General features: G+C 39.9%; 2 protein-coding genes across 5 annotated transcripts in view; one reads left to right on the top strand and one right to left on the bottom strand.

Annotated features, from left to right (window-relative positions):
- The window catches only part of DNAI4 (dynein axonemal intermediate chain 4), a gene marked incomplete at both ends in the record, with an annotated part of 115,728 nt that extends 108,536 nt beyond the window's left edge, over window positions 1-7,192 (bottom strand). The window contains 3 exon segments of the mRNA XM_079721049.1: window positions 87-270; window positions 7,024-7,108; window positions 7,111-7,192. Coding sequence (XP_079577175.1) covers window positions 87-270; window positions 7,024-7,108; window positions 7,111-7,192 — 351 coding nt within the window.
- Window positions 7,193-7,390: 198 nt separating this feature from the next.
- Window positions 7,391-16,443, top strand: part of MIER1 (MIER1 transcriptional regulator) — a gene marked incomplete at its 5' end in the record, with an annotated part of 52,939 nt that continues 43,886 nt past the window's right edge. Inside the window, 4 exons of one of the 4 annotated variants that reach the window (XM_079697584.1) lie at window positions 7,391-7,457; window positions 8,571-8,671; window positions 10,818-10,885; window positions 11,376-11,505. In XM_079697584.1, the coding sequence (XP_079553710.1) occupies window positions 7,391-7,457; window positions 8,571-8,671; window positions 10,818-10,885; window positions 11,376-11,505 (366 nt within the window). Of the gene's footprint in view, window positions 7,458-8,570; window positions 8,672-8,753; window positions 8,796-10,817; window positions 10,886-11,375; window positions 11,506-16,443 lie in introns of all 4 variants that reach the window. The other 3 variants (XM_079697586.1, XM_079697585.1, XM_079697587.1) reach the window with 3 other exon arrangements.

The following is a 16,443-nucleotide window of genomic DNA, read 5'->3' on the forward strand; positions in this document are numbered from 1 at the left end:
CAGCATACTTTCTACCTTTAACATCTCAATCAAGTTCTTCCCAGTGTCGTTTTCAAAAAAAAACTCAGAATTCTAAAGAATATTACCCGCGTGGCTGTCTTTGTGGAGGAAACATTCATTTTTTCTACTGTTTTTGGGTCAGGTAGAATCACCATGGTTTTTGACACAGACATTCTGCTTTGGTTTGCACTAATATATCCTCCTTTCATTTGCGCTCCTTTTGCTGGGCCAGTAAAGCTAATAGACATCTTCGGCTGTGCGCCAGAGTTTCTATATCAGGAAAAGAAAACATAACACTGAGGATCCAGGATTGAAGAAAAGTTAGCAAATGATAAAAAAGTAGACTTTCATTTAGAAACATGGAAACAATCTAAACATATAAACAAGAAAAAAATAGTAGCCACACTTGAGAGCTCATTATGTGTAAGCATAGTTCTAGAATGTTTACAAGCACTGTGTCACTTTTTCCTCACAATAATTCTAAGAGGTTGCTATAACATTATTTTATATAAAGTCACAGAGGCTTAGAGGGAAACATTCTTACTAGAGTTGAAATTTAAACCCAGGCAGTCAGATCAGAAGTCTACACTTATTTCTCTGGGTCTCAGTTTCCTTATCTGTAAGACGGGGATAAAAATAATACCTAATTCGTTGGTTATTATGAGGATTAAATGTATTAATTTCTATATTATGGTTAGGAAATGCCTGACACATAGTAAGCACAAATGAGTGTAGAGTGCAGTTATGTAGGCAGATTGAAGAATGAGTAATAAAACCTGGGAAAGAATATCATGTTCCTGCCTGAATGATTACATAATAATTTTTAGTAAGAGAAATTATAATCAAAATATTTGTATCCAGGAGAAAAAATATGATTTCACTTTTGGATCAATTCTCTAAATTCCTTAAGACAAAAACCTAATCATTCTTTCATTCTAGTACTCTGATTGTACTGCAGACTTCTATAAAACAAGAATGATCACCCCTTACATTATAAAAAGGCATTGTGTTTCCAAAGAAAACATTTTAAACAATACTTTTACTTTCCTACTCATAAAAGATCAGATAAGAATAAAATACTTTAAAATGACAACAATCTAATTTCATATTTTATTTTTCTTCATGGCATATAGTACTACTTGACACTTTGTTTGTTGTCTACTCCTCTACTAGAATGTAAGCATCTTTAGGGCAAGAACTTTGTCTTGTTCATTGCTATATCGCTAGCACACAGGACAGTACCCAGTATATTGTGGGCACTGTTAGTGTTTTTGAAATAAATGACTAAATGAATTCCATTCATACTATTTCAAATTTACATTCTTTTAAAGTATCATACCCTATCCTCCCTCCTTCAGTCTCTAAATGACTTTAACTCCAACATTTCCAAGAAAACCAAATTAATCAACGAGGTAAGAATTCCTTAAATTTCTCTACCTTCATTATATTCTTCTTTCATATCCCACAAACTCATCTAATCCATCCTTATTTCCTTCCTCCTCTTTCAGTTCTAAAGTTGCTCTTCTTATCTAAGGTTAACCTTTCTACCTGTGCTCTGAAACCTGTTACTACTTTTCTCAGAGATTCTTTTCCTTTTTAAAAAAAGTGTTTTTGGCCATGCTGTGTAGCTTGTGGGCTCTTAGTTCCCCAACCAAGGATCGAACCCAGGCCCTCAGCAGTGAAAGCACCAAGCCCTAACCACGGGACTGCCAGGGAATTCCCATCTCAGGGACTCTTCTGTCAATAATTCTTGGTCTTCTATATCTTTTTCCCTTCAGCATATAATTGTACTCCAGTCATCTCTTCAACTTAAAAATCCTTCCTTTACCTATCTATTACTAGTCTTCCACTATCTATTACTGTATCTCTCCTTCACTTTTTAAAATATTAGTCAATCATCCTGTCTACGTCCTTACTCCTCTTATGCTCCATAATTCACTACAATCTAATTCCACCCTCTCCTCTCCTACTGCAGAGACTACTTTCATTAAAATCACCTAGTCCTGTCCTTCAAATTGTCAGATCCAAAGGACTCTTTCCAGTACTTACCTTTGTAGCATCTGACGTCAGTTGACCATTCCCCCTTCTTCTTAAACTTGAGTTCTCATATTGGTTTCTGTAACATAACTGTCTCCTATTCTTCACCCTCCTTGGGACCTCTAATTACCTGACCCTTCCATTTTCTACCAATTAATCAGTACCTTTTAGGTTTCTCTTCTTTCACTATTTAATCCAGTATCCACAGTTCATCAACTGAATCACTCTTTTACCATTACCTTCAACTCTTATTTTCTTTCTCCCTTGAGCTTTGCCCTACAATCCCTACAAAATACAGTCTGTCCATTCTATTCTTCCTCTTTACTATATCAGCTACTTATTCCCATGGTCATACATTTGACCTTGTCCTTGTTAAGGACAAATACCCCTCAAATACTTCATATCCCCTTGCTTTTTCTCCTCAGTACTTCTTACTAACATATCTGTTACTTACTTATCTTATGAATTAGATGTTCCCCACCCAACCCTCCAACCCTGAGAATCTAAGTTCCACAAGACTAGGGACTTTGTGTTATTTTGTTCCCTGCTGTATCCCTAATGCCTACCATAGTACCCAATACACAGTAGCTGCTTAATAAAAAATTGTTGAATGAATTCCCAAGTCATTACATCCAGTTCAAAACATTCTCTCAACCTTCATACTCAAATGTTTACCAGCCTACTGGGTAGCTCCAGCTAAATGTCTACTAGACATCTCAAACTAAATAGATGCATAATGAAATCATATCACATTTACTCATAAACCAGCTCTATCTCTTTTATTCCCTATAGGGACCAAATAGAAATTAATTAGCAAATGATGTTGCATTTACCAATTAGGTAGTTACTGTGATCTTACAAGAATCATCAATAAACTCTCCCAAATCTTCAGACTATAAGTTTCATGGGAAGGAACCATGTTTATCATGTCTACTATGATAGCCCCAACTCTTAGTACTCTGCCTGACAGAGTGGGAAATTAGATCCAGAAAGTACAGACTTTTAAAAAAAATTGAACTAAGTACCTGTAGCTAATTATGTTAGAAATTTATGGTGCACATCTAGCTATGTTAAAAAACAGATGCTTTCAATAGAGCCAAATTAGTGGGCAATAAATAGGATGACTTTCAGGAGATATTCACTTTGAAAGTTTTGCCTGAAAAACAGTCATGACACAAGAGGTTATGTAGCTGTACATTCCTGAGTTTTCTGAAGCAGAGACCTAATCTGTTTTGTTCACTCCTATGTCTTCAGTATCTAGGGCAGTAGCTGGAAAATATAAGGCATTCAGTTGGTACCTGTAGAATGAACACCATGAACACCTGATGACCACTTCTATGAAAAAAGAGACTAATTACATTAAAAGCATGCTACACATACATAAATCTCACTATGAAAAAAATAACCACAAGAGGAAAGGAGTGGCTTAAGAAAAGGTGTCTGTATTAGCCACTTCTTAGTTTAATGAGATGAAGGTAAAAATTTCAATCTAAACCCAATCAATTACTTTCATTTATCCAACTGTTATTCATAAAACACTTACTGTACATAAGGCTACATGTTGGCAGAGATACAATATGAATCGGATATGGGCCCTAAGGAGCTGACTGTCTAATAAGAGATAAAACATATATATGATTACAATGCAAGTACAAAATTGTATTTGCCTCAAGACTTACACGTAAGATGAAATGAAAGTTGTGGTAAAGATTACCTTGGGTAAGAGGAGTGAGCAGAGAAATCATGAAGATGGCATTTGAGTTAGGCTTCAATGTAGGTCAAATTCAAAAGAAGTACACGGGGCACGAATGTATATGTGTGCTTGTGTCTGATGCACACGAAGGTGAGGAGGGATGAGGACAGGACAGGAAATGCACCCTGAGCAAAGATCATTGTGAACGATGACAGTAGGAAAGCATGTGGTATATACAGGGTATCTTAAATGATTCAATTAGATGCATGAAGGAAAACAAAGTTAAGCTTTGAAAAAATAAATTGGCCAGGCTAAGTCTGAAATTTACTACACAAGCATGAGAGTGCCTTTGAAAGATTTTGAGCATAAGAGCTAACTGCTCAAAACTATGCTTCAGAAAAATTTAGCTATATTCAGAACACACTAGAAGCAAGAAGACCATTAGTTAAGATGCTATGGAAATAGGCCAGATGAGAAGTAATCAAGGCTTAACCTGGGGTGGCAAATGTAGAAATAAAACAAATGCTAAATACAGCATGTATTAAGCATATCTTTTTATTTTCTGTATTTTGATGTTTTGACATCTAGGAACTTGCTAACTGTGGAGGGACTGCCCCTTCCAGGGCTAGTCAATTCTTACACATAGTAAGGGACTTGCCTACAAGCAAACCTTTTATACACAAACCAACCAATCCAGAGTCCATACCCTCAACCATCTCCTTCATCAGGCTCTGAAAGAGATCTCACTCTCTGGGTCACTATCCACTTGCCCTAATCACTGTTGGGACAGGAACCAGACAACTAGGGATAGTCCCTATGCCCAGAGCCTTTTGAAATTATTCAAACAAGCTATTCCTACACCTGTTTATTCCGCTTTATCCATTTCTCCCCATGGGAACCAAAATAAAGCTTCTTGCCCATGTTTTCCCCTTGCTAGTTTTACCTCCTGCTCAGCCCTGGTGCTTCCTCACGTGGCCCTGCTATGTGGTACGGCATGCCCATGTCTCCTGATTCTAGGGGTCTATGAGTATTTAAAAAAAAAAACACAAAAAACTTATTCCTTCATGATAGTTATTTCTGTGTCTATGTTTCTTACCATAACTGATTAAAACATACCCCAAGTACCCTTAAACCACAGAAACAGAACTAACAGGACTTAGTAATTGATAATAACAATGCCACTTAAAATCTAAACTTCAAAGTACTTCCACTATATTTGTAATTTAATTCTTTTATTTCATTTTTTTAAAATGGAAGTATAACTGACCTACAGTTCCAGGTACACAATATTGTGATTCAATATTTCCATATATTACAAAACGATCACCATCCTAATTCAATTCTTATGAGATATTTAATTGCCATGTTTTACAAGTGAGGAACTTAAAACTCAAAGAGGTCAATTTAAATGCCCAAACTCATCCAATAACTCAGACTATGTGTTCTTGAGCAAGTTTCTTAAATCTGTTTCTTTCCTCATATGTAAATTAAGGTTAATAATAGTATCTGCCTCAAAGAGTTAAGGTGATGATTAAATTAGTCATTATTTCCAAAGCACAATAAGAAGTTAAATTGTAGACATGTTCAAGTTTAGATATTATGAGTGATATCCTGGTGGAGCTGTTTGGTAGCAGTTGAAAATCAAGAGGAAAGTGAATTTCAGGGAACAAAAGTGAGAACTGTAGATACAGATTTGAGAATCTTTCATGGAGATGACAATAAATGAACTGAGTCCCAAAATGAAAACCTAAAGATACAAAGAGAAGGTAATAGGGCCAAGGAGAGAAACTGGAGGTAGAAAGAAAGTAAAACCAGAAAAAAGGCATCTTCGCCAGTAGTAAGTGAACCAGTTCAGGGTTAGTTCAGGGTTAAGGAGGGGAAGATTGATATTGTCAAATGCTGCAGAGAGGTAAAAAGAAAGCCCATTGAATTTGGTGACTATTGAAACCTTTAGGTTACTCATTATTGACCTTTGAGTAATTTTCATATAGAAATGGAGACAACAGACTGCAAGTGTTAAAGAGTAAACACAGATACTTCTGTTTTCTGGTCTGACATGTAAAGGCCATGAAAGACATCAATCCTGTACTCACAAGAAAAAGGCTGAGCAAACTGAAAATCAATGGGTCTTCTTAGGTCCATCAGAGAATTGAGGTTACAGGCAAACCCTCACACTGAAAGACTGAGGTGCAGGAATAACAGAATCACAACTTACTGGGAGCAGAAACTGCCACTAGAGCCAACAAGTGGTAGGAAAACCTAAAGGGTAATTGCCTAATTGCTGGAAACTGAGTGTAGACTAATTCAAAAGAGAAAAAATTGCTGGGGGCCCAGCCTTAGGGAGCCAATGATAAGAGATGACAGCAAAGTATTTTGAAAAGGAGTAGGCATAAACCAAGAGAATTAGGGAGGAGTGGTGTCCCAGAAACCAAATGAAGTGATTCAACACTCAAGAAGTGGTAAACTAGATCAAAGCTGCTGATGGGTGAGTTAAGAAACAAACTGAGAAATGGTCACTGTATTTGACTGGACAGTTATTGCTTACCTCCACAAAAGCTATTTTTTGTGGAGTGATAGGATGGACAAAAACCTGAGTACCATATGCAGGAAAGAGCAGAAGGTTCTCTCCCAAGACCTTTTCAACAAGTTCTGCTAAAGAAAGATTAGCTGATCTAGAAGAGACTGGATAGAAGAGATGCTGAAGGTTTGAGAAGAGAGAACAAGTGGTCTGGAAGTGCGGGAGAGTGAATGAATTAGGAAACTTCAGTGTAATTGCTGGACTAAGGCACCATTTGAAGTTGTAAGCGAGACATCTGTAGAGCTGTATGCTTTCCTCCAGCCCCTCGTCCAACTGCTGCAGAACAACAGAGAAAGTTGTAAGCTGGAATGAGTTTTAAGGCAGGATGGTATGAGGAGAAGGCAGGAAAAAAAATCAACTACAGAGCATAGTAATGTTCGGTCTGGTGGCTCACAGAAGCTGAGAGGATTGAACATCTGGGCACAGCTTGGAGGCAACAAGCTGGAGACTGCAGACCGGAAAAACAAACAAACAAACAGAAAAAAACAGGAGTGCTAGGAGGAAGGGTGGTTCTCAACAAACTAAGTCTTTTCTCGGAGACCAAGCACAGCAGTAGAGGTTTGGAAAAGGCTGTCCTAGGCCAACGAAGGAGACACTGCCGCCTCGGAGGTTCGAGAGTTGCCGACTGAACACAGATGCAGTAAGAGCTAAGATCTAAAAGGGCTCCCTCCGGGACCCAGGGGAATTGGACTAAGGTTTTAGCGCCGGAACTTACACCCCGACGTTCGGCTGCTTGCGGCTGTTTACCGGAGAGATGGGCATGGTGGCGACTGGGTGGGGAGTTGTCGACCACCCCCTTCCCTGGCTGCTTCTGGAGCCCCTGTACCCCAACCCCCGGCGTCACCGGCTCCGGCTAAGGCACGGGAATGTTTGCCGGGCGTCATGGAGACAGTGGAGCCTTGGCTCAACAAGCGGCCGCGCGGTTGGCTGGCGGTTGGAGGCCGAGGAGGAGGGCGGAGGCGGAGGGGAGGGCAGAGGGTTGGTGGAGCAAGAGCAAGCCCCGGACGACGACTAGAAGAAGGAGGCGGGCGGCCCGGGCCCTAGGCCCCTCCCAGGCTCTGAGTCTCCCGGGCTGCAGGCGGATGGATGGGGCTTCTTCAGGCGGTGGCGGCAGCAGCGGAGGTGGCGGCGGCAGCAGCGGCAGCGGTTGTAAGTGCAGCCTCCATAAACCATCTCTCCTCTCCTAGCCCTGTTTGGGTGGAGGGGCTCCCGAGTTGTCCTCGGTCCCCTTTCTCTCCTTCCCCTCCCCCACTGCAGAGTACCGCCCGGAAGACCCTTAACTTCCGGGGAGGGGCTGAGAGAGCGCGCCGGGCGCGCTTCCCCTCCCGGAGTGGCACCGGCCACCCAAGGCGCATGCGCAGCTCCCCATCGCCATCCAACCCCTTCCCAGACTGGTCTTTTGCTTTGGCGGCGGCGGCGGCGGCGGCGGCGCCAGTGCCAGTCTTCCCCGGCGTCCGCGGCGCGCTGGGAGTCCGTTGCGGAGTGAGTTCGCTTCGCCTTGTCCGCTTCCGCCTTTCTGCAGTCGGCCCCGGAACGCGGTCGGGGTGGGGTCAAGCTGACCGCCCCGCTGTGGCTCCGCCTCTTTCCCGCAGTATCTCCGGGTTCTGTCTCAGCCCGGGAAGGCTCCTGCTCCCACTGAAGCCCCCTGTGGTGAGCAGGGTCCTGGGCAAACCGGCCCTTTTCGGAGGGAGTGAGGGAGGGAAGAGAGGCTCGAAGAAGGTATTGTTGTGAGGGAATGAAGTCTTCCCAGCCCTTGGGAGGATCCCTGGGGGCAGATGTCTCCCTAGCCTTTGAATGGCCTTGTTCTTTCAGCTTTTGGTGGAAAGATCTCTGGCCTGGAGACCATCTCTAGTCCTCGTTTGCTGTGTGACCTTGGGCGAGTCACTACTTCTCTCTGGGGCCCCAGTTATACCTAAAGCTTCTTCCAACGCTAAAACTCTTAATTTTGCAGAAAAGCTTACGCAGTTCCAAGATTGGCCCGTCTACTGAGGCCGCTTAGACGAGATGACCCGGACTTGAGTGAACCTTTCTTCAATCATGGGTGGAATGAGGCGACCTATTTATTGGATCGCTTTTATTCCTTTATCATCAGTTACAAATTGCATGACTCAAGACTCATTAATGTTTTTCTAAAATTGTCATGGGATTCCTGTCCTAATTCCTGGCCGTCTTTTTAAAAATTAGAGACAGGGCGAATGGTGAGCTTGTAGTATCATCGTCTCTAGTCTCGTTACTACTGAGGCTCTCTTTCCTTTGATCCAGATGGTGTGGTGGCTCGATTCTCCCAGTGCCTGGCTGAGTTTCGGACGTGGTTAAGAACCAACTGGTTGAGGTTCAATGCAGACAAGACGGATGTGATGCTGGTAGGCAGGGGCACACTTGGAGATTAAGGGAGGGAAAGTCCAAACTCCCTCAAGTAATATAAATGTTATATTACTCTTCCAGTGTTGGAGAACTGCTGATGGGCCAATAATTTCCAGAGTTTGGGTGAGATAAAAATAACATGTCAACAATATAAAAACTATCAAAACATCAGTTTGTGATAATCTGATAAAATGGAGCCACTGGATAAAACTCTTTATGTAAAAATTATGAAAAGAAAAACCAGAACTGTTCTTTGAAGAACCGAAAGGCTATATAGGTGTTTTGGGGTGGCGTTAATAATAAAAATCAAACACAAAAAGATGATGCTGATTGTCATAGATGTGGGGCTTCCAAATGTAATGCATTACTGCTTTGTAACCTACATTTTGCCTACTAGAGTAAAGGTAAAACTCAATTTATCTAAAATGCACATTTAAAAAATAAGTGAAGTTTTTTGACATTTAGCTATCTTCAACCAAATTAGTATAGTTATCCATAAATTTTCACCTGCACATCATGTGTAGGCTGTCACTTTTAAATAAAAATTTAAGGAAATAGTTAACAATAATCTCAAAAGGGACTCATGGACTCTGAAAATTGTTAGATACAGAATTTGGTTTTAGGGTTTTGAATGTGCTGTTTTAATCTATTTCATTCAAACAGCCCCAGAGTCTGAACTGTTTTCTTGGTACATTTTGAGAGGTACCTTTTTGAAGTGCATAACATGTTTATATTGTATACATTATATTTGAATCAGGTATTGGTCCTGAATAAAAGGTTATATTTCTTAGGTATGTGTAAATTGCGAGGTTTACTTATTGGTTAGTTTGGGGTACTGGCTGAAGAAAAATTGAGACCTTAAAATGCTTTTGTTAATAGCAAAATAACTTCGAGGGGTTCGTGTGTGTGTGTGTGTGTGTGTGTGAGAATGTGTATGTATGTATGTTTGTCTATTGCAGCCTCTATAAAATTGTTTAAAACTTTTTAATGGAGTATGCAGTAAATTGCTTAAAAATAATTTCCCAATATAACAGCCGTTTTGAGTAGCTTATGTGGTAAAAGTTAATGTTAGTTTGCCTGAAAATAAGGAAGCCTTTAGGTGGGGAATGGGAGCTAAAGAGGCATTTATTCAGGCTTTGTATAGTGATTTTTTTGTTTTGGGACATTAGCCACAAACCTCACATATAATTGGAATTAACCACACCTTTTAGCTTAACTGTAAACGTTTTACTACACAATTCTAACAGCTACCATTTTGGATATCACAAAATAAAGATTATAAACCGTAATAATTTTAAACAGCTCATAGGCAACGGTGAATTTTCTCATGCTTTCAACTCTGCGATGTCCCGTTTTCAGCTCCTCTGGTATCAATAGGCTTTAAAGATTTATTTTTTGTTGACCCAAGTATAAATATTGAGTGTTTGTATTTGAATACAAAGAAAACATCTGTTGAATTAATCCAAAGTGCTGAAGAACTCAGGGTAATGGGTGGAAATAACAAGGAGGTAGATTCTGGTTTGTTAAAAAGAAGAATGTTCCAAACATTAGAGGTTTTTTTGAAAAGAGCAGCCTTTTCATGAGACAGAGAGTCATTGGAGGTGTTTAAGCTTAGGCAGAAAAGCCTGGTAGTGGGGATACAGAATGAGGTATTCCTACCTAGACAGTGTAGAAATTGACTAAGGACCTCTAAGATTCCATCCAACATTAAGACTCTATGGCTAATGAATAGTTAATTTTTACATATTTGATACTGAAGAGGTAAGCAAGCATTTTGAGAATTTGCTTTCCTTAAGATGGCTCCTTAAAATTTTTGAAGTATAGCACTAGAATAAAATGGGGAGTAAAACTATACTGAATTCAATAATAATGTTACCAATGACTTACAATATTGGAGCTGTTTCTTTTTACCTTTAGAATATCTGAACCTAAAAAAAAAAAATCACGTAACCCACATTTACAAAAAAAGGAAGGAGAAAAATGTAGAGGGAATCTTTCCCCTAAACGATAATGCCACATAAAAATAGTAAAATTGATAACACAATATTAATAAACCTAAAAGTCATTTATCAGTAAGATGGATATCTATTCAAATACGTCCCAGACCTCGATATTCCTGACAATTTCAGAATTTATTCAGTAGCTTATTTATTCAGTAGCTTAAGGGACCGTGATCCCCAGCTCTTTATCACAATTGGGATTCTTGTTGATGAATTAACTGAAGAATCAAAGATTTAACAGGCTTAAGCAAGTTATTACTGTACCTTGCATTTTGACAATACTTTTTAATTTTCCTTTTGATAACCAGATAAATTTCATATATTAGCTTTAGTATTTAAATGGATAATTCTCCTTCAACCAGTGGTTTTATAAAGCCTGAGTTTCTACCTCTAGGCCCCATATTTTTCTAATCTTTACCCACCTCAGGTCTATGCACATACATTGTTCTTTGCCTTCACAGCTGTTTCCATCAAGCATCTCAAAGTGAAAAGTGTTTGAATATGAACTGGCTTATACAAAAGTCATTTCTATTTCGAGTCCAAAGGACTAAGGTAATTCAACAGGGTAACTCTTAGAAACTGTATACCTATGCTAAAATATTTATTCCCTCAAGGAATCCTGCAAAACACTTTTATATAAGTATTCTAAAAAAATAAAATGAAAATACTGTACAGTACAGTTAATGGTAAAAATTGTTTGTAGATTTGGGAACTTTAAAGTTTTCCTTTCTCTTCTTTCCCTTGCTTTTCTTTCAGTAGAAAATGTGCATCAGATGTTTATGTTTAATTGGTTTACAGACTGTCTGTGGACTCTTTTCCTGTCATATTACCAGGTAATGTCCTTACTTAGCAGCTACTTCATATACCTATAAATGCACAAAATATTCATGCACAAATTATTATTGGACATAAGAATTTCAAGTTAATGTTGAATCTTTGGAAATAAGAAGCTACTTAATAGAGTCTAGAATTTTAAGGGAATACAAATAACTTAAAACAGGCTTCCCCATATTCCTTGTAAGTTAAGTATCAGTTTAAAGCAAAATTGTATACGTGCACATTTATGCAATATATTGTAGTGCTGGCATCACATTATTTGTAGGGAATGAATGAGTTTCATATATAACTTGTTGATTTTGGTAGTCATTTTTGAAATTGCAATAAGAAGAACCCGTGAACATTTGGGGGAAAACGGGTCCTTATAAGACTTTCTGACTTCTGGTTTGGTAGAATGTGTTAGTGCACATTTTAATATCACGTTTGCATTACCCAGTATCTGCCTTAGTAATGGAGGTGAAACATGTTTGTTATTTTGCAATCATTGGCTCTGGCAGTCATCAGAATTGTCATCAAAGCCACTTGGCAGTTCTAGGCCAATACATTAAAATAAACTTTTAAATTGCAGGCATTTCAGGCGTTGCACATAAGCAAGTTCTCCATCTATGCAGTCGAGTCGGAGATTATATCTATTAAAGAGCAACTTTTCAATATTTCACATTTAAAAATTTTCTGTAGTTGTGCAGAATTCAGCCGTTGCACAATTATGTTGCTACTGGCATTGCAGAAGGTGTGTGAGGAAAAGCAAATGATATATGAGGATGGCAGTCTACCTAGCACAATCCCTTTTCTTAATCTCTGCTATGACCTCTAAGATTTTGGTGCATGGGATTTTACAATTCCTGTAGGGAAAGAACCGAGAGAAATATCTGTCAAGGGATAACGGCTTTCAAAGCGCACTAGTTGCAGCTGTTGCATCACAGCAACATCCGTTTTCTAACAAATGCACTTCAAAAAAGGTATCTTTTACCCTGAGATATGAATGCAAGACGCGGCTAGTTTGGCTAGTTTCCTCGAGCTCTCTGGTCCCTAGAGCCCTCTCCCGGGCTGGAGTCGCGGATCCGCTAGGGCAGGCGCCCGGCACTAAGATGCCCGCCTCCCCCCACACCCACCTTGGCTCCGCCTCCTCCGCGCTCCTCCGGGGGAGGGCTGCCTCGGGGCCGCGCGCGCGCTCTGGCCGTTTCCCTCCAGTCCAGCTCAGCCCGGGCGCCGCGAGGGGGCGGAGTGGGGTGTGGTGGGCGCGCTCGGGCGGCTCCTGCGCGTTCCCGCCGAGGCAGCGGCGGCGGGAGCGGCGGAGACGGTGGCGGTGGCGGCTGGAGTCCCGTTGCCGAGTCTTACATCCGGGTTCTGGCCGTGACCCAGCTGCGGCCGCCGCGGAGATGTGACCCGTCAGTACGGCAAATATGGCGGAGGTAAGGGAGTGAGCTCCCCCTCCCCGTCCCGGAGCCGGGCGCCCCCAGGTCCGGGCCGGGGAGGAGTGGAGTGGGCCTGGCTAGGGGAGGCCCAGCCCTGCTGGCGCCACTGCCCACCTGTTGTCCGGAACAGGCCGCGCTCTGGGCGGGAGCTTTCCGTGGAACTTAGTTGGGATGGGTCCGGGGGCAGGAGGAAGCGGAGGCGTAGTTGGACTTAGGGGGCACTTTGAAGGGTCGAGGGCTGCGTAGCCGTGCGTACGGAGAGGGGCGAGGGGGAGGGGGCGCCCGCGGGGCTGGGGCGCCTGTGGCGCAACTTCGCCGGCCGGTGCTAGGGGCCAACAGAGGAGCTGCTGCTTCCTCTTCTTGCGAAGTTTCTTCCTTCCCTAGCCGAGATGCTGTTGCGCCCTTCCGCGTCACCCCCGTCGGTTTGCTACTGACATTCTGCCTGTGTTGGGGAAAACGGCCTTTGATTAACTCTGTAATTTTCTTGATGGTGACCAGATGAGCGTGGAGAAATAAACCTGGTCTTTCGCAATCCATCCCTCTAGGTTGGGGGAGTCTCCCCATTTCTTCAAACATTCCCCCTTCCCCCCCACCGGAGAACCTCTTTTACTCTCTTTACGTTTCACAAGAGTTGCTTTCTCCCTTTCTTACCCTCCATCACTTTCCAGGCATTTACCCCCCTTGCAAATCTAGGCTGTCTCTTCTTGTCTTCTTTCTCTTCCAGTTTTTTTCCCCCTTAGGGAAGATTTTTTTTTCCCCCCGTTTGCTCTTTTTCTAGTAAACGAGTTGCCAAAGCCCCCTTTCTTCGGTGGCGATTGTTTTACATTTTGGGGCCTCAGATCGGTGGGCAAACAACCTCTGTTGATTAATTTGAATTTAGTATATACTACTGGAGATTTAAATTTTTCCCTCTGATTTAAACCTTTAAACATTTGATTTTTTTTAAACACGTTTTTTACTCGTACCCTCTGAAGAATTTCGCTATCCTTTACTCTGGAGTTCAAGAGGTGATATATTTGGACTTTTATGTCTTCTTTGAGTAGAGCCACTCTAAATGTTGGTGAAGCCATTTTTTTTCATGTGAGAATTACCATTTTCATAGTCTCAGAGGCACCTAAAAAACAGATTCAGGAAGTAGGTAATTTTATTTATCATCCAACCCTAATTTTTGTCTTCATTATTTGCTAAATGAAGTCAATGGTGAGTACACTTTTATCAATACCATAATTTCTCCTTTTTAAACCTTGGAATACAGAAACATAGAAAAATGGAAAAGAATATGGAAAAGAATATTATGGATAATATTATTCTTTATGGAAAAGAATATTAATTTGGAGGCCTTTTCATGTACCTGTTGAGTGGAGGGACCTAAAGCTTAAACAGTTTTCTAGAGTGGCTCTTAGGGTGCCCCTTCCCCTTTATGGAAACTGACTTTATATTTATGTCTTGGAGTGTTTGCTATTAAAAGAGGAAGAGACTTTACTGTAGCAGGATTGATTGCTGCCAATATTATTTTTAAAAATTCAATATTCTGATTTAAAACTAAATTTGAATTTAGGATTTAGTTCCATTTCTTTTGCTCTTTGTGGTTAAAGAATTGTATTTCAAGAAATTATGAGTTGGAGAAAACATAGTTCTTTGTATTTCACTTAAATGTGACTGAATTTATTTCACTGGGCTGAAAGGTTTTTAGCCTTGATGAGGTTCTTAAGTGTTTCTTTCCTTCATATGTAAGAGGGGAATGGGTTCTGTGTAGCTGGATTTACATATATTTTGTCAGTAGTCTTCATTGGATCCCATGCCCATTAGATAAGCAGCAGTGTGTTGAAATAGGTGATGTGGTTTCTTGCCTCGTGGCGCTGCTCACAATGGTTTGAGCTTTAAGTTCTGTAGTCATATTTTAAAGCAAGATATTACTGAAGGAAAATATCTTAGTGTATGAAAAGTACGGTGAAATTTAAATTTAAAAAAACCTTACTCAGAAATTTTAACTGCCTACCACATTGAAAACTTAATATGTAAATAAAAGCATTTTAACATTTTATTTGTTTGAGAAATTAAAGATGGTTGCATTCATGTAAGAGAAGAAAAGCAATATTTTGAGCCACTAGTCATTTCCTAATAGTTTCGAGTGTATGTTTTAGTTTCCTTAAAAATTACATCATTTGGAGAATGGAACTCTCATATTCTGTAGGAACACATGGATAGTTCAGTTTCAGGGAGAAAACCTGAATTTGGTTTTGAGTGCACTTTTTTAGTGACCTGGTATCTTAAAAATTCATCTTTTATATTCTTCCATTACTTGTAGATGGTTTTATTTATAGTGAATTTGGAGGAAGAGTGGAGGAACCTTCATCTCCTACAGAAAATTTGGAACAAAAAAAAATTTTTAGAATGATTTTAGAGACTGGTCATTTTAAAAATTAGTTAAGGAGAAATGCTTGGTTTATATTATAGAGTGCTTTTACTTTTATGTGAACTCTCAGGAGATTCATTCTTTATGCTGCCAACACAAAGCATGTGGTAAAATAATTCAAATGCCGTGCTCTTGCACTTTTGGTTAAATAGACATGAGGATTGACACTAACTGATAAAATAACAGTAAGTGCAAAGTGACAGTATGCGTTTATTTGATAAATCTGAGGGGAAAACAGGTTATTGAAGAAATAAGTCTCCAGAGAAAAATGTAGGTATTATGCTTCTGTGCTTTTTTGTTGTTGTTTCCTACATAGAATACATAGAATGACCTTGTTTCTCCAGAAAAATATTTAATTCTTAAATACAATTTGCTTTAGATGTGAATACAAAACACTACTTTTTCATACTTGATCTGATCATCTTAGTCCATAATAGGAAGTATGTGTTTAATGCTTATTAAAATTGTAGTAACATTAAAAACATACTTAATGTATACAGAAGTAATAGCATATGCTCCCTTTCTTAATACTTTTTGGTAATACTTCTCATTGTTTATTATCCCTTAAAATTATTAATCAACCTTCCAAAAGGAGGCTCTCCTAGTCACACTTTGAGGAAGGAAATTACAGGGCAGTGGCAGTTTTACAAAGGCAATGAGAGAGAGAATAAGAGGAAGAAATAGGCGATCCTTTGGGTTTTATAAGGAATGTGGTGTACAGACCTTTGGGAATGAAAAATTTGTTTTTTATTTCAGAGTTTGTAAACACGTAAGGGACTTCCTTTTCAAGGAAAAAAAAGCCACAGCATAGTGCAAGACCTGTCTTTTCACCTAGGCCATGTTGTTGTCTCATAAAGAGAAGAAAATTTAATGGATTTGCTATTCTGTATTAGTTTTAAGTATTTTAGTATTTCCAAAAATAATACATAATCTTATTTATTCACTATCAAATCTATCCATTTCTCTTAAAAACAGACTCCCTGTTTAGCATTTTTCAAGGGTATTTGGATTTTGTTTCTTAAGGAATAGGATCATCTTGACTGCTGTTCTTGATAGTGTTAATTTCTACTCTAAACAAAACTTGTTTTACTGCAATGAATTTA

The sequence above is a fragment of the Hyperoodon ampullatus genome, assembly GCF_949752795.1.
Source record: "Hyperoodon ampullatus genome assembly, chromosome: 2".
Taxonomy (NCBI): Eukaryota; Metazoa; Chordata; class Mammalia; order Artiodactyla; family Ziphiidae; genus Hyperoodon; species Hyperoodon ampullatus.